At 39.1% G+C, this 19,085-nt stretch overlaps 1 protein-coding gene across 4 annotated transcripts in view; it reads left to right on the plus strand.

Moving 5' to 3' along the window:
- Window positions 1–2,993: 2,993 nt before the first annotated feature.
- Window positions 2,994–19,085, plus strand: part of esrp2 (epithelial splicing regulatory protein 2) — a 29,719-nt gene continuing 13,627 nt past the window's right edge. For 2 of the 4 annotated variants that reach the window (XM_037793490.1, XM_037793499.1), the window contains exons 1-8: window positions 3,413–3,544; window positions 3,992–4,120; window positions 14,228–14,341; window positions 15,517–15,631; window positions 15,821–15,916; window positions 17,329–17,383; window positions 18,225–18,335; window positions 18,876–19,008. In XM_037793490.1, coding sequence (XP_037649418.1) covers window positions 3,413–3,544; window positions 3,992–4,120; window positions 14,228–14,341; window positions 15,517–15,631; window positions 15,821–15,916; window positions 17,329–17,383; window positions 18,225–18,335; window positions 18,876–19,008 — 885 coding nt within the window. Of the gene's footprint in view, window positions 3,217–3,310; window positions 3,545–3,991; window positions 4,121–14,227; window positions 14,342–15,516; window positions 15,632–15,820; window positions 15,917–17,328; window positions 17,384–18,224; window positions 18,336–18,875; window positions 19,009–19,085 lie in introns of those variants that run through there. The other 2 variants (XM_037793472.1, XM_037793481.1) reach the window with 2 other exon arrangements.

Here is a 19,085-nt window from a genome sequence, read left to right on the forward strand (position 1 = left end):
TTAATTATTTTAAAACATTTGGCGGGTCCAAAAGAAATGTTTTGTTTATCTCTGTGGATGATATCTAACACTTGGTTCCCACATCTAACAAGGCTTGTGAACCAATAGAATAATAACGATGGTATCACGTGATATCTCTGGGTCGTCGAAAAAACTGATAAATGGCTGAAAGGGATGGTAAGTGCCTGGCAACGACTTGTTGTGAAGTAAGGTGTGACATCTAGTTGCTGAATGTTATCAATAGCACCTTTAACATAATGTAATTGATAACATTTCCCCTTCAAAACCTGCCTCATATGAGCAATCACATTTTTTTTTTGTAAGCAGATTACTGTAATCCCTTTCAATGTAACCCATACTTGTAGGATGGGACCTGCCAAAGGGATAACTGAGCCATGAATCTTGGAAATGTTGTTTGGCATAATACTGTTTTTGTCACCGGCTTGTTAGAAGAACTGCAAACACCTCACACCACATGATACTACAGCTGTACGGCGGTGGCTCGTATAGATTGCCTTTTCGACTGTACAACCTTTTACACTTGCTGAAACAAATACTTGACGTGTCATTTCGGTGCCACAGACAGACGACATGTATAAGCATGCCTATCTTGTGATGTCATGAAGATAAACGTTTGTTGCTGTTGTTGCGGGGGGAATATCATTATGTGTCTAGGATTTCGCAGTGTGTGCCTCAGCTAATCGGACTGGTTCGGCTGGAAAGAATGATTTCACGTGAGGAGACAGGAGACGCTGAGAATTACTCTTGCGACTGGGGGATTTAAATGAGTGAGAGGAGGTAAGGGAGACAAAAAGTGCCTTGCATTCACTACAGTCTACTGGCCCATAGCGAGCAGAGATGGGAGTGTCAGGAGCAACAAAACACGGCATTCTGGGAACCCGGCCAAAGACAGGCCAGTAAGAACCTGTGAAGTTATTAAAACTTCTAGATTGTATGTATTGTTGCTGATGCAAGATTTAAGTTCAATTTGAAAGCTGCATCATGGATGAAAATATAATCACATAAAAGAGAGTGAGACTTCTTATACAGTGACCAGGAAAAGAGAATAATAATGTATTGTGACAGTAATTTATATTCCATATCACAGTGGGAGTGTGAAGCAACACAGCAGCATGGATGTTTACAAGATGAATAGCAGGTTGAAAACATGAAAAACAATAAATCAGATGCTACTTTCCATTAGATTTATTTCCTTCTGTCCTTCCTGTGTTCCCTTTACCTACCTCACCAAGTAAATCAAGGCAAATCTTCCCAATGATGGCACAATAGCAATCACAACTTTGATGAATACTGCCCTGATATGGTGCAAGTGTACAATTTAGCATCTGCACAACATCAGTGACAACATAAAGACTGTTTTCAACTCCTTTCTACCACAGAGTAATTTAGACTTGTGCAAGAAAGCGCCTGTTGCAGAATTACCCAGAGGCTTATGTTAAATCAGTGTGCAAAATGTTATTTTAATGTTGAATCAGCTCAGTTGCAGTAAAACTCTGCTACCAACTCCCACAACATGTATTCTTTCAGCTTTAATAAACTCCTTGTATAGATGTATCATTCAAATTGTTACAAAAACCTGAGACAAGAGGTATAGAATAAGGCAGACAACATGTTTCATTTCCAACTCAGTAGGCCTATATTACAGTTTCATGTGAATCATTAAGATTTACTCCAGCTAATTTTTATTGAGCCTGTTATTTGATGGAAACACCGTCAGCACTTGAAGAAGTATAAACCGGGCTAATTTAACCTTTTAAGGTGAGACACTTGGGCTATTTTGCTTCCATAACATGTCTTCTTAAAGACTAGTGGAAAGAAAACATCCAAAATACACATTTTAGGTGTTTATTTTTCTACATTTTGTCTATTTGCGACTGTAGATTTCTCCTAAATTCACCCAGAGTTAACATCAGATAATGCCTCATTTGCATATTTAAACATAAAATTTCAGAAAACTTGTAATACAATAAATATTTGTCTTAATGTAAGTAATCAACTGGGGAGGTTTCATGGTGATCTCTATTAAAGTTTTTACCCTATTCACCTGCAGTGTCTTCAAAATGTATGGAATTTTACAATCCATATCTTTAAAGGCCATTTTCTCAAAATGAGGTTTTTCTCAGACTCTGAGCCAGAAATCTCCACTTCAGTAACTCTTACATACACCAAACTTTCCAGTTTCATTCCTATCTATATTCTGAAGGTTTCTACACATCAATCGTACCGAGCAACAACATACACACAGACAACCACAGCTGAACACATAAGACAAAACTGATTCTCAATCATGGATACATCAAATTGAAATTGTAGAAAATACAGGGAGAATATCCACAAATAAGTCAGGAAATAATAATTATAATAAAATTAAATTAAAAAAATAATAACAAATAAAATAAAATAATAAATAAATTTAATTTAATTTAAATTTAATTTTTTAAAAAAGAAGATACTACTACTGGTTACTCAGAGATTACTGTAGTGGTTTTCTCAAAAAATGTCAAAAAGGGGCCCCACACTTTGACTCTAATATGTTAACAAAATTAATCAAGAATCCAATGTTCAGATTTCTGTTCTGGAAATGTATGCACATTAGCACATATTTAATAAGATATGCCTCATTTGCATATTTACACATAAAAATTCAGAAAACTTGTAGCCTAATACAAAAAAAACCCAATTGCCTTAATGTAAGATATCAACTGGAGAAGTTCCGTGGTGATATCTAATAATTAAAATGTTTACTCTATTCACCTGTAGTGTCTTCAATAAAATGTTTCTATATGTTTGCAGGTGTTTTACATTTAGTAGATCAGTTCATTTACCCTCCACTATCAATGTGAAACACAACTCCTGCTCCATGCCTCATGGAGGTATTATACTGTACAGCCTTGTGTTTTACCAGACTATACTTCCTGATTCAACACATCTGACCAATCACATCACAGCACTCACCCCAGAGTCCCACCCTCACCTTTCCAAACCAGCCAATAGGCGCGAGGCCTAGTGCAGCTCTCCTCGCGCACACAGGTAAACTCAGGAAAAAAAATAGAAAGCAGAGGAGGAGGAAAAAAAAAAAAAAAACTCCAGGGCTTGTTATGGAGTTCGTGTGAAAAGAAACACGGATTTGCACCCTTTCTTTTTACCAGTTAAACCAGTATCTCTGGATAGAGAAACACTCAAGTACTTCAACAGGTAGAGTCTCTGACCGCAAACTCTTCTTCGTGGCTCCTCTTGAAAAATAATCTCCCCCTTGTTTTTCTCTCTCTCCGTTTTACCCTCAATTCAGCCCTTTTGTTCGCTCTTCTTATCACTTGGAAAAAGGTGAACCCTCGTGTTATTTTTATTTTAATCTCTGCTTTAATTGTAGTTTTTACCCTTGTGGTCCCTGATGGCTTCGCACAGTGATACTCTGGTGGTGTTCTTTGGGGCAACAGCTGGTGCAAATGGGGGTAAACTGGGTTCGGATGAGAGGGAAATAATTCTCTTGGTGTGGCAAATTGTGGATCTACATGAGAAAAAGGTACGGACCTTTTGTGTGTAAGGTATCTTATGTAGTAGTTTGTGTCTTTTACCTGTAGTGGAACATGTTATGTTTGACATTTAAACCAACATGGTGTGATCTCTGAAACAGTCCAGCCTGCTTTTTTTCTCTCTCTAATGCGAGCTAACATCTTTAGCTCACCTTTCTACAGGTGTGCGACCTAAATTGAACACGCAGGTGAGGACTGTTTCACCTCATAGTAATAATATAATAGAGAAAAACACACCGTTTTGGTTTGGCATGTCATGCTTCTTGATATTGACAATTAAGTGCTTTTTTTGCAACTACATTGTCAATTTTTGTAAGAGTTCATTTTTCTTGAATGTGGGGGTATAATATAGTTTGTAATTTGCCATAAATTAGTTTTCTTTTTTAATTTCTTGACTCTGTATTCTTCGACATGATCCGTTAAATCCACTCTCACAGGTCGGGGAGCTTCATAGATGTGTTGTGAAGCCAGACTCTGTGGAGCTGACAGACCAGTGTAAAGAGGACACAGGGCTGACTGTGGAAGACTTCATCAAAGCTGAGCCTCTGGACAAAGTCCTGCAACAGGTGAGTCACTTCAATGTGAGGTGCAATGTCTCCTTAAGGAGTGTGTAGGCAGGATTAATCCCTTTTTAGGGAAGTTTTTTCACTCTGTAGGGACACATGCACACATAGGACCTTATAGACATGCGTTATTGTTGTGGCTAGGGCTTGGCAATATGACGATGTATCGTCAAAACAACATAATTTTTCTATCGTTTCTATCGCGATATAGGCTTTATAGGCTCTTTTTCTCTATAATTTCAATGTTTTATTTTGCTCTCCAGTTTTTAAAATGAGAAAAATACTCAATACTTTTCATTTGTGAAGTATTTTTTTTCACACAGGAGTATAGAAAAATAGGTTTTTACCATGTGGATGGTTCATATTGACTATTTATTAAGGATGCACCGATACCGGATCGGATATCGGGCCGACACTGACTCAAATAGCTGGATCGGGTATTAGTGAAAATTTGGGCTAATCTGTTCAATTTTATGTTTATATTCTATATACATTATATACTGGAATTTTAATTCCTGCTTAAGTTTTGACCAATAGGTTTACACTTGAATTGTAATTCCTGTTAATTTTGAAGATTCTTTATGTTATGTTACGTTTTTTTTTACTTTAACGAAGCTTCAGAGCCCAAAAAATGGTATTCGTCCGCTCCTCTTGTGTGACTGATTTGAGGGTTACTTTCTAGACACGACCGTGTTAGCGTCTGGTTAGCAGCAGTAGCCGGCATCACGTCACCAGCTGTGTTGGATGCTGCTATTTGACCCTGTCTTGGCTAGGTCTCACTTGTAAAAGAGGTTTTAATCTCAATGTGACTTCCTAGTTAAAAAAAGGTTTCATATACACGCAGTATATACTCGCTGTCTTGATAACCCAGCTGCACACGGACCACAGAGAGATATGATGAGGCTTTTCAGGTCAGGTAGAATCTAATGTTACGTCATCTCTGATGATCCAGTTCCTTAGCTTGCGTCCACGGCTGCAGAAGACTGTTTGTGTGCCAGTTTGTTTCATATGCGGCAACGGCGTGTTGAAATGGGCAGTGGACGGGATCATACTGGCCAAAACAAAAACAAACGTTTCAGACTGGATTGGAAATTTCAAAGGAGAACATACCGGCTGTAGCACTGTTGTCGGAGAAACCAGTATTTCAATTTAGCATGTTTCCTTAATCTCTGACGACATATCATGGTCATTTTATGATTTATTACAGTAAATATATGACATTGGTCCTTTTAAGGACACCTCGGCAGTGTCCAGGAGGTGAACAAGCACCTCTCCAGCTACCACTCCACTTGAACCCATGGATGTATAAAGAGAGCTGGATACAGCGTTGGAGGCGGGGCCTCGTTCATTCCTATGAGAGTTGCTCAGTGGCGTGTCACGGGGTCACAGCCGTCACGCTGTCTGGGTCTCATCCACATGAACGGAGGAAGGAAAATAACTCTGGATTCGGCTATTAGTGCATTTTACAACTTTTAGTACCTAAGGCTATTCAAGTGTTCATACTGGGAAGTTGATTCATCTAAAAAAAAATTATATGCTGAGTTACAGACGTCTCTTTCCCAATGTAAGTCAATGGGAAAAAGTATTTTTGGGCCCAATGGCATCACGTGACGGACACGGAAGTTGTAGTTGTACCAACATTTGGCAACTACGAAAATTGGGATCGACGACCGGCGCTCTTCCTGGGGGCTTGCTTGAAGCGGCCACCCTCCGTTCCCCAAGCCAAGTCCCTGCAGACTGAGCTACTGCCGGCCTATAAATCTTTTCCCATGTCAAATAGGCTTTAAAAGTCCTGGTGCTCAGTTTCACACCATATTTGAACTCTCTCACTGGTGAACTGTATTTAATACAGTTTGAAAATCACAGGAACAGCTAACATAAAATCTCTTTGCCGTCGGTAACATGATGAGTGATTCAGAAGCTAATTAAACCAACTTTCCTCTGACAGTTAATGCCCAAAGCGAGATGAGACGTGACAAGCCTGACTCGCTATAAGTTAATGTGAGGCGTGTCATCTGATGATGACCTTTTTAGAAAAAATGGTCTTCCACCTGGCTGAGACATGTCATTGGTTTGGCCCTGACAGTTAAACTCTGCTGACAGTTAGTAGAAGCTAAGGGGCTAGGATGGGCAGTGCCTCGAGGCATCTGGAGATAAGGAGGAGTCGCAGGTCTAGTCTTGTCTCGGCCTGATGCATGCTGCAGACATCTGGAAGGGGGAATGTTTACCTGCTGGGACCGCACCTCTGTTTTAGGCTGCAGGACAGACAGACAGACGGGAGGGGAGGGGAGGCTTTCAGACCTGTAGGCTTCATCCTCATTGCAGCACTTCTTTATGACCAAGACGTGAATGTGCTTTCTGGTTCCTCCCTGTCAGGAGGCGCATTTCGACAAAAAGTGCTTATGTTACCAAACATGTTTTTCAACCACCTTCTCAAGAGTGTTTTGTTTGCACTCGCTGCACCTTTCCCACCCCTCCGGTACGTCACGGTTTAAGAACCTCTCATTATCAGGCTGCACCAGTGTGTTTGGGTTGATATTAGTGCTGCTGGGGTCTAAATACCATGCATGCACAAGCAGGTTGGTTGGGGTAATCAATTGGGTTGTTTTCTTTAAATTCTTTCTGGGGCTGTAGAGCAGTGGCGCTGCTGGGGGTTATGACACTCAACACATAGCCAGAACCGGTTTAGATTTCATAGATCCAATTGCTGAAGTCATTTGTGCCTCACACAGAGCTGGTAAGACTTCAGCTCCACTGTAGGTTAGTTTGTGTGCTGAACCTTCAAATATTAACCCAAGCAATCAGTTCGTTCTCTTCATACCTTTGTCTCACCGGTTACTTTCTCTCGCTATTGGCCGTTCTGAGATTAGTTTTATCCTGGTTGGTACAGGGAAGTAAAGGAAATGGACATTTAGTTTGATGTGTTGTATAGAACTGCCGTATAGAAGCAGTATGTGCTTTCTTTAGCCCAGTTCAACTTATCCAATGATTGAAGGAAACGAGCAGCAGCCTCTTATGGTGGGCTTGTTTTGACCTGAGTGGTCAGAGCCGCCAAGGACATCCATTGGTTTTCTTTGGTGAAAGATTTATTAAGAGAGAGATAAGCGGGGCTTTTTAACACTAGGCTTCCAAACAATTTGCCAGCTAATAACATAACATTGCAGCTGTGAATGCATAATATTTAATTTTATGAGCTTCTGTTGCACATGCACTTGGACCTTTGAATGCTTTTGTCAGTCGTCCTACTGACATGTTTTACATTCAAGTTGTGGAATAGACATGAGTATTACGTTCAGTCTCGTCCCCTTCTTTTTCCCAACCATGTGCCACAGATCAGCAAATCAATAGCTCTGCCACCACTGAGAAGAAAATATATATAATAGATATTATCCATACAACAAATGAGATTAAATTAAGAGCATACAATTGGTTATCTAGCTCTTATTGTTGCTAATTTTGCTCTTGAATTGCACCAGATTGAAGCATTTAACTTTAAAATGCAGCTAACAAAGGGGTAGGGTGAATATTCCTGTATTTTTTCATGTTGCAATATATATAACAGATTAAAATATTGCAATATCAGTTTTTTCCAACATCGTGCAGCCCTAATTTGTACATTAACAGGGATATAGCACAGCATGGAAGTGAAAACAGCGCTCTGTTTATTTTAATGTGCAATAAAAATATGTTGTCGCTAAAATAAATGAATAATCGTGATAAATAATCGTCATATCAATATTGATCAAAATAATCGGGATTATAATTTTGGCCATAATCGTGCAGCCCTAATGTGAATAAACCCAATAAGAATTAAAAAAAAAAGATAACTAAAAGCACCTGAGTGTGACTGCTAAATCACATGTAGATTGTTGTATAAGATGATGACTGTAGATGACATGCTAGTACTTGAGCATTTGCGCTTATGACTATAGCTGTGACACTTCTATCACATTATGATGTATATGTGTCACGCCTGCAGTTCAGTTCAGTTCCTGGGTTGATGGATGGTGTAGCTGCTGTCAGGCTTGCTGCTGACGGCACAGGCCTGGCGTTAGTCTGGGACACTGACAGCATGTCGTGGCCTGCAGGGAGGGAGCTGCACGTGATGTGAGACCTCACACACCTCGTTGTTGTTGTTGTTGTTGTGGTGATACTGTTCTTCAACTGTTTTAGACCACAGCCAGAAATACAGACTACTGGCTTCGGAGTTAAAGTTACTGTTTTGGCGCCTTGCTTACAAAGGCAGCCATATTGTGACATCGAAAGCATGATGAATCACATCTAAGAGTGATTCACACAAGCTGCATTTTAACGCCACGGCAAAAGGCTGCTCAAAATGACACACAAATCACTCACCTGAACCAACGATGATGGAAGTTATTACTGGGTGTGTCTAAAGACTCCTGAGGCCAAAATGTCAAGTTAATGCCTCCATGAAAGGAAGATCTTGAAAGAATGCTGAAGTTTTGTTTCTGTTGCTACAATGACTACGTTTACATTCGCACAAGAAAACAAGTTATTGGGAGGAATCAGACTAAGATAGGAAATTACTGGAGGAGGAGAATATAATACAAAAACCTGTACTTAAAGATTAAAGATTAATGTTATGTTAGATTCTTTGTAGTATACTGTATATGCAGCTTGAAGACATTTTTTGGGAGAGTTTTCCTTACTGTGTGCATGATTGTGACTTTTACACACACTGGAAACTTCAGTTCAGTTTTAGACGTATTGATTTCAGTTGGTAATTTTTGTTGGTCTGGTATTGTGGTGTACATGCTCACAATGTTTAAAACCTTGTTAGAAACTGGTGAGTCCAGTTTCCCAGTTAGATCATTCTCAATGTAAGCAACGTACAGCTCTTATGTGTCCTGAGTCGTGGCGGCAGTGTGTGTGTGTGTTTGACTTTAGGTGCCTCAAAGAGTAACCACAGGGACTGCCCCGACACTCCCTGCTGCTCTTATCGGCGTTTGTTTCATTCACCACCACCACCACCCCACCTCACCTCTGCATACAAACGGTCCGGCTACACTGTAGAGCAAACTCTGATAGGACCATGTTCAAAGGCCGTGTCCTCCCCCTCATATGTGGAAATGCTTTTCAGAGGGCAGAGTGAGACCGAAAGTTGGTCTAAGAGAAATCTGGGTCCACAGAATGTGTGTGGATCCTGAAATAATGAAACCGAAAACAGATAATGAAAATAATTTTTTTCTTCCTAATGTAAGATGGCACTATCGTACAGAAAGTGTGACATGCGTTACTTTTTTTTTTTTTTTTTTTTTTTTTTACTGTACAGCCGAGCGAGCCAGTAAGGCATGCAAGATAACGATGATTGCATCAGTGGAATAAACTTATTATTTTTTCATTTATTATTTGTTTAAGTGGTGCAGGATGGAAGCAAGTTGCAAAGACTACTGTTGTGCGTTTATGAGTTTGGCTCCGTGTCCTGTTGTCTACCTATCTGTTGTCACTGCGAGATTTGTCTTCTGTTCAGCTTGTTTGCTCAGTTTAAACTGTGGTTTTAGACACAGTGGAGAAAAGGGAGTGGGTGTGTGCCGCTACGTCATCTAAAACATTTGCTTTTCTCTCAGTAATCCGGCTTTAGTAATTGACCAAGGTGGAGCTGCGTGCACAGCTATGAGCAAACATTAGTCCTCTTGTTGTCACTGTAAACATGAAATTGTGCAGTAGGGCTGTGCTTAAAAATGTGCTTCTGGATTAATCGACACAACTTTGGAGTATTGTAGTTTTGAATTTGTGTGTTTACTGTTAGAACAATGAAAGCTTCAGGTATTAAGTTGGATTAAAGAAGATACCTGATTTGTTTTATTGATATTGTGAGCTTTCGGACCCATGCAACTCCCTGAGAAAAAAACACAACAAAACACAGCGAAGACTTTATGCACATTCAACGAATGAAGGAATTCAAATTTAGGGACTTTAAATTCCACAATTGTCCTTTTTACATCTTCTTTGCTGCTTACTTTGACAATTATAACTCCACCAGTGGCTGACGTTGTAAAGGCTTTAAAGGTATAATATGCAAGAATTACTGAAAAAACAATCTATGGACTGATACAAAAATAGTTACTTGTGCAGAGTTAGTTGTGTTTATTTGTTTTAGAACGTAACCGCCATGAAACAATCAGAAAATAATGTTTTATTTCTCTGATTCGCTGCTTTGTTCTCACTAACGCTGCTCTCCCACTTCATTCACTCTATAGCTCACTAAACCTCGCTAGTTGAGCGGTAAAGGTGTAGCCAACTTTAAATGCTTTGTGTTTACAAACACCAACCGACAGCGGTTACATATTATACCTTTTAAAACAAGGTGTGCTGGTTGAGGTGGTATGTTGACACTGTGGCCAGGACAGTTTGTTTACTTTGGCAGAAATGCTAATGGGGCTAGACTTGGATCAGGGGTAATTAGATATGATGTTGCCAAGACCTAGCTAAGTCTATCGTGTATGATAATTACAGCGCCTGAAATAGATCTGTCCTCTGTGTACATTGTACAAATTGTGTCTGGGTGGCACCTTTTAGTTAAGCATAATGCTGTGGTTACAGACACAGTTGAGCATCCTTTTTACTATTGTTCTCTATGGTAACCGCCCTTAATAATTAAGTCATTTAGGTCTGAGATTAGGATGACAGCCAACTCCTGTATCAGATCCGGGACACCACGCCAACTTCCACTTATGCAACAGCTCTTAGACAATGTGAAAATCATCCATACTGTCTTAAAGGGGACCTATTAGTATGCTTTTGTGCTTTCCCTTTCCTTTAGTGTGTTATATAGTTTCTTGTGCATGTAAAAGGTCTGCAAAGTTATAAAGCCCAAAGCCCACGCCAAAGGGAGTTACTCTCCCCCACAAAAACACTGCTCCTGAACTGACTGAAACGCCTCGCTTGAAGTCCTGCCTTTTCTTCCGTAACATAGTGATGTCACCAAGTAAAACATTTGCATAATACCTGCTTAGCGGCTACTTTGGCACGGCCTCAAACAAAACTAGTTAGAGCGGAGCTGGAGCGGAGTCTGAAGGGTTTGGTTTGGTTGACCAATCACAACAGAGCGTTTCAGACAGAGAGTGAAAAGAGGTGCTGCAGCACAGCCGGTACGAGAAAAATAAAGCGTTTTTTGAACATTAAAGCATGTAAACATGTTCTAGTAGAAACCCAATATACAAGTAGGAATCTGAAAATAAGCATAATAGTCCGTGCTCTTGTCGGTGTATTTCCTGCTACAGAGGACATTTTTACTTCAGACATAATATATCCATGTAATGCTGTTTGGCAGCTAACGTGCTCGAGCTTCCCACCTCTAACACACAGACCTTCTGCATCTCATGTGATACACTCACATGCTCAATGTTAAACCATCATATGTGAGAACTTTGTGGTGTTTTATCTGGATATGTTGCTGCTTTCCTTCTCAACTGAGCCATGGCAGCATTTTGGGAAATTGAGCTTGCATATTGCTTGAGTATTTTTGAAATTCCTCCTGTTTAAACATGACCTTGACCTGGAAAACTGCAGAAACACTTACAGGGTAAGGTGAAAGAGGCATAGGGGCGTAGTTGAAAGAATGCTAATGACTGTGCATCTCTTTTATTTACTATTGCTATTGCGCAACATCATAGTTTTGAAAATAGCATTTATATATTTTTGTTTTTTTTTAGTTCAGTGACCAGTGATCTTTATAGGTCTGCTGGTGTTCGTGGGCCCTCTGTAAATACCGAGCTGTTTTTCCTCAGATCGATTTCTTCAGGTTTCTGTCCAGCCACCCCGAAACCTCCTTAATCTAACCCCGAAGCATTTGCTCGCTTGTCAGCAGCTGGTTAGCGTTGCCAAATAGCCCTGCATTTCTCTCTGACTGTTAAGGAGCATGCCTCAACACGCACCCCTAATACTCTCTCACTGTCTGCAGATCAGTCATATATAGCCAGTGGCCATGTGAAACTAGTCATTCTTTGGGTTTTCTGTGGCCTCACACCCACTTACACGGGGGATTTTGAGGATTCAGGAACGAATAAGAGAAAACAAATTCAATTGATTTTTATATAAAATCTAATCATACAGAAGTTATCTGGAGATGCTTTTCATATAGAGCATGTCTAGACCGTACTCTATAATTAAGAGACCCAACAAGAGGTTCCCCATGAGCATGCATTGTTATGCGACAAAGATAATTTTTTTTCTTGCCATTAACGGGTAGAAACCTTGGGCAGAACCCGGCTCTTGGTAAGCGGCCATCTGCCTCGACCAAGAGGCTCCACATTCCACATGCCCCCTTAGGGCTGCACAATTAATCAAATATTAATCGCGATAGCGATTTTGGCAATTTAATGAACATGATCGACTGCGATATTGCTGTTTAAAAATGCGTTCCTGAATGTTGCGGCTGCAATCTGGAGCAGAAGAGTAATGTACTGTATCATTTGGAAAAACAAAAAATGCACTGAATTCAGGTGTAGAAGAACCTTATTTTAAGTCTTATTTTGATGCAAAAATGTGTTAAATAGCGGGAATGTAGCCTAGTACAACGTGGAAGTGAAAGCAGCAATTTTGGTACAAGTTTATTTTGCTTCTAGGAGATACACTGTGAATAAGGACCAGTCTTAATTTGATGCACATATTTGTATATTAGCAAGAAAGTAGCACAACATGGAAGTGGAAGCAGATCTTGGTTTATTTAAATGTGAATAAAAATATTTTGTCCCTAAAACCGTGATAAATAATCGTGATCTCAACATTGATCAAAATAATCGTGATTATCATTTTGGCCATAATCGTGCAGCCCTATACCCCCTTTATGGTCCCCAGATCCTTTCCAATGTAATTGCTTAGCACGGCTTTCAACCTATGAAAAAAATGGCTGCTCTTGAAGATTTAATCATTTAAAATCATAAGAAAATGATTTAAATCATTCTCAGAAATGCAGTCCTCCTGATATTGAAGTGATGGCTTCTGTTGATGATTAAATGCTGCCAACAACAGGTTGACACAACACAAGGAGTGGGGCTCATTAAATGTGGTAGCTATAAATAAACACGTACATATGTGGGAGTTGCTGGTATTTAGGATGGGTGTTGTAACCACGTGTACGTAAAAAGGAGACAAGCAGGTTGGACTCGTATGGATTGTTTTTTCCTCGTCGTGCAGAGAGAAAACTGTGATCCTCGTGATTAGTGGTGTGATCATTCCTCTCCTTTGTCTGCTCCCTCCCTCCTAGGCAAACACTGAAACCTGTTAGACAAGCCACGTTCCTAATGAGAAACAAACACACAGTCAAATGTCAAACACAACACCACCTTCACTTGTTTGCCTTTAGATTAAAGTACACTGTGTTATAATTCTCACTTTCACATGGTTGGTGGTGTTTGCACAACACACACTTGAAGCATATTTGAGTCATTTATTATGAAGTTAATAAATGCTTGTTGTAAATTAATGGGAGTGAAATAATACAAAATAAAGATACTTTGGTAACCTTTTATATTCCACACACGCTATGAAGCATTAGTTAAGGCTAACACTTCATTGTACAGGTCTGCAAAGTTCAAGTAACCTATTTGAAATTTCTTTGGAATTACTTCAAAATTACCCCAATATGTACCTCAAAATCTATCAAAAATTACTTTCTTATAAACACGATTTAATAATGATATGCTAAAATAGCATATAATGGTTAAAATAGGGCCCTTAAGCTTGAGAAGCGGCTGTGCACTGCTCTTCATTATGCATTCTTCATTTATACATATAATGATTTAGACATGCACTAATGGTTAGTGTGTGTAGATGTTTTATAAACACTTATTAATACTGCAATTCATGATTAATTCAGCTAGTTATTAGTCGTCCGTTAATCTAAAGTGAGGACCCTATGCCTTACAGCATGACTTTTTATGACATACTATGAATTACATACTAATGTGTATTAATGTAGGAACAATGCTTTATAAGTGATGAATTAAGTATGTACTAATACTTAACTAATGCTTTATAGTGTGCAGTTTTTATAAAATGTTACCGATTTGATATAGAAAGTCCCGCTTTCCTGTGATATGTACAATGTCTGAAACAGTCTTTCCTCTCTGTGTCGTTGTGCAGTTCCAGCAGTCGGTGTCATCAGAAGTGAAATGCCTCGGCAGAAGCTCTTTCACCCTTTGTGTCGACAGTCCCCTCGTCATCCGACAGGCCCTCCACCCCGAAGCTTCCAAAAAGGTAACGACTCCTACCGTTGTTGCAGATGCCTGTGATGCCCTTAAAGTAACATTTTAGCATCGAGATCCAAAATGAAAATATTTCGAGTAGCATTTTATTCTTTTGTAAAACACGTATTGCATGACCTTATGTTTCAGAGGGAGAATGTTAGTTGCTTTGTTAAAATTAGTACGTATGTTTCCACTAGATGGTTTTGCTGAGCACTAACATGTCATGCTCTGCCTTAGAATACCAGTAATCCCACTAAACAAACCAGTTTTCTCTGTTCATGACTTCAGTTAAATGATAATGTCTGTGAGGAACCATATGGGAACCTTAAACATATATAACTAGTATAGCTGTCAAAGTTTTAGGTTGGAACAGGCTCAGTTTTAAAGCTAGAGTGAAGATACTGGCATCACATAGAACTAGAAAATCTAAGGAATTTATTTGTACCAACCATGTCATACTAGCTTGTCGCAAACTAACGCTCCAAACTTGCTCTAAATTTTGGCAAGGAAAAACTGGCATGACCATTTTCAAAGGGGTCCCTTGACCTCTGACCTCCAGATATGTGAATGAAAATGGGTTTTTTGGGTACCCACGAGTCTCCCCTTTACAGACTTGACTGCTGGGCTAGAGTTTGCCATGTTATGATTTAAGCATATTTCTTTATGCTAAATGCAGTACCTGTGAGGGTTTCTGGACAATATTTGTCATTGTTTTGTGCTAATTGATTTCCAATAATAAATATATACATAAATTTGCATAAAGCAAGCATATTTGCCCACTCCCATGTTGATAAGAGTATTAAATGCTTGATAAATCTCCTTTTAAGGTACATTTTGAACAGATAAAAAATGTGCGATTAATTTGAGATTAATCCTGATTAAGTATTTTAATCAATTGACAGCCCTATTAACTAGTTAATTTCTAGAAATGAGCTGGAGTGAAATGCGATAAACTTCAAGGGTAGATGTGGGCATTGACCCGTATTAAGAAGTAATGTAATTCTTTTGAATTATTATTATTTCCTCCTTTTTGTGCTCCTGGTCATAACTCAGACACATGATAATGTCAGCATGTACATACCTTTTTCTTTAGAAGTATATCTTTTCATCTCTTTGTCTGCTAGCTTCCTGGTGTGTCCAGTACGTCATACTGAATCCTTTTGTTTTTTATCTCGTCTTTTTCAGAATCTTGTCCTTCCTGAGTGTTTCTTTTCATTTGTGGACGTGAAGAAGGAGTTTCACAAATGCTGCCCCAATGCCAGCGCTGCGCAGAGGCTCACACTCGCCTCCATGTTGGAATGTATCCCTTACTAGTAGTCATGTTATAAATACTCCTTTTAGCTGTATGATTCAGCTTTTCTTTGCTAATTCAGTTTAGTTTTACTGATGTAAAAGGAATAGGCACAACATCTTTGCAGCATCAACAAGTAGGACGAAGTCAAAATAAGAGGTCGCTTACACTGGTCAGTGTCCTTAACTGTGTGTGTAGATGTTGGTCTTCCTGCCGCATCGGAAGAGTTGATGGGGGCGAGGGAGGTAAGCAGCATGGTGCAGCTGACACTCCACGTCCTGGCTGAGCCCTACAGTAAGTAACCACCACACCTTGTAACTAAAATGAGTTTAACCCAAACTCTGAACTACCTGTGCAGAGAAAGCAAAAAATACATATGCCACTGCAAGAACATAGCTCTCAAAAACAAGAAAAAAGCAATAAAATGGGGGAAATATTATTTAAAATAAGCAAATGTATCTGCCTACAGAACAGGAAAATTTCACCTGCCAAGATTTTGTAAAACAAGTAAAAATATTAGGGCTATCAAAGTTAACGCGATAATAACGCGTTAACGCAAATTAGTTTTAACGGCATTAATTTCTTTAACATATTAATGCAATCGATCTTTCTGAAGTTGTAGTGGGCTCAATTTTAAAGCTAGAGTGAAGATACTAGTATCATATGAAACAGGAAATCCATTGGTAACAACCATGTCATACTAGCTTGTCGCGAAGGAAGGTAAATAATGCTAAATGCAGTACCTGTGAGGGTTTCTGGACAATATTTGTAATTGTTTTGTGTTGTTAATTGATTTCCAATAATAAATACATGCATACATTTGCATAAAGCAGCATATTTTCCCACTACAATATTAAGAGTAGTAAATACTTGACAATTCCCCTTTAAGATACATTTAAAAAAAAATTACAGATAAAAAAATGTGTGAATAATTTGCGATTAATCACGATTAACTATGAAAAATCATGCAATTAATCGCATATTTTAATCGATTGACAGCCCTAAAAAATAGCTAATCTCAAATAACTCACAGATATCTTAAAACCAGTACAGCTACACTAAAAACAAGTATAAATGTCTAGATATCTCAGTATGTAGGAAAATTTGCTTAAATTTTGCAAATGACAGTGCCATCATCTTGAAATAAGGCTATACTGTATGTTCCAAAATAAAGCATAAAAAACAAACAGAATTTGCCCTGATTTAAGACATTTCATCTTAATTAGATTTCAGTTTTTGCAGAGTGTGTGTTAACCTACTTTGACTACCGGATGGTTTGGGGTTTATAAAATCATCACTGAGAGGAAGTTGTGGTAGTTTGTTGATCACTGATTAATATCTTGATTATATTATTGCTAGTTAACGAGCCAGAAATGCTCATACTTCACTATTCTCTACTACATTAGAGGATTTACTGCCGTATGGATGGATGTGAGATGACTCCGGATAAGTTCCAGTGCAAATAAATCAAACTTTAATCAGACATCTTGTCTTGACTGTGGCAGTCGCCTCTGGCCTTACCCCCTTAATAACAGCCAAGTAAGTCTTTGGGTGTGACATGTACAGGAATGCAGAGGGCTTAAAACACGCACACACTGCCTGGCAGAGTGAACCTGTAGAACCACTGCTGAAAAGAGACAACATTGTTTTGGACCTTCGGGATGCAACAACGCACTCAACCATACAATTTTATTGTTGTTTTCTAGACCACAAGTTCTCCTGTGTTGAAACAGTGAAGTACAAGTTTGACTCCGGCACATGGTATGTATGAACCTTTCAATAGATGTACATTAATCTCACTCCATCTTTGTTCCTACCACACCTGTTAGTCTGTTGTTTACAGACTGACAACCCCCCGCTCCTCCAGCCATATTCAGCTCTCAGACCTCGGGCCCTTAGCATTGATTACAGCAACAGGGAAACCACAAGTGTGTCATTAAAGCTGTCCAACTTTGCCATCAAGTGCTTACCCGACTATCTAGTAGCAGAACACCAAATCCTGCTGCTCTCAGACAGTCAGAAGCCCGTCACCTTGACAACCCCCTGACATTTAATCATAGGAGTGTGTTACCGTGTTAAGCACTTACTGTGAGGGGCCTCTGTGTCTGCACATGGACAATCTGTTCAATTGAACAAAAGCAATGTTTTTTCTAAAAAACTATAGTCACCTGCAGTGGGGCTGCACAGTTTATCGAAATTTCATCGAAAGTAGAAAGTGCCTAAGGAGGCGCAATATTTGTTAGAGGCAAAATGTGTGTCAAAATACCATTTAAGAATTAAATATTGTCATGCTGCAGAGATGTCCTGACCTACACATCATATGCTACTGACAGAAAACATCTTTGTTTAGTACAGATCATCGCAAAAATCACACCATAATCATTTTAATATGTTTTTCAATTGAAAATGAGAATGATGTTAAAACATTCCCTTTAATATCGCAAAACATATCGCTATTGCAATATTTTATATTCTTCATATATTTAATTTTTTCAAAATCGTGCAGCCCTAATCCGAGGGATGTTTTTAATAATCTGTTGAAATATTAATGCTTTCTACGGTCAGAGTGTCATTCATGTTTTTTTTTTTTCTCCCTCTTCAGCAGCAAGACGGAGCCGGTGGACAGTGAGACGGTGATCAGAGCACGTGGTCTTCCATGGCAGTCTTCAGACCAGGACATTGCTCGCTTCTTCAAAGGCCTCAGTATTGCCAAGTATGTTTGACTTGACGGACATATTCCAACAGCCCCATTACTCCAATGAACTTTATATAAACTTCTGCTGCAGCAAAACATTTCAAAGAGATTTTTTTTTGAGCTTTCACATTTTCTTCTTCCTTTTTTGAAACAGCTAGTGCTGTCCGCCATCGTGATTGCAAAATCAGTTTTTAAATTTTCAGTGTCTGTAGATCATATAAAAAGCTCTTTGAAAAGTCTAATGAAACCTTCCAAGATTAGTGTGTTAGGGGTAGGAATCACTACAGGCAACACGAAACGATATCATTTTTTTTTGTAAAATAGGCTAAAATAGTTGTTTTGAACATCCACAAAGCCTCAATGGGATAGGTGCTAGATATCAAAAAATGAACTTGAATATAATAGTACCAACACAATATGATTCAAGCTGCTTTAAGCTTTTATTAGCAACATTTCAACATGACGCTGGTCGATGGGAAGATCTGTGTGTTGGATAAAACTGACTGTGGCTCCATATCATTAACTGTGTTCATACTCATGCATTTATCTGTGTTTCAGGGGTGGTGTGGCTCTGTGTCTTAATGCTCAAGGCAGGAGGAACGGCGAGGCCTTAGTTCGTTTCATCAACTCAGAGCACAGGGACCTGGCCCTGGAGCGCCACAAGCACCACATGGGCAGCCGCTACATCGAGGTTAGATTCAGCATTTACTTCCTGTTCAGACTAATTTGTTTTGTGTGTGTTTTAAAAAGTCTAAACTAAGTGATGAT

The sequence above is a fragment of the Sebastes umbrosus genome, chromosome 2 (assembly GCF_015220745.1).
Source record: "Sebastes umbrosus isolate fSebUmb1 chromosome 2, fSebUmb1.pri, whole genome shotgun sequence".
Lineage (NCBI taxonomy): Eukaryota > Metazoa > Chordata > Actinopteri > Perciformes > Sebastidae > Sebastes > Sebastes umbrosus.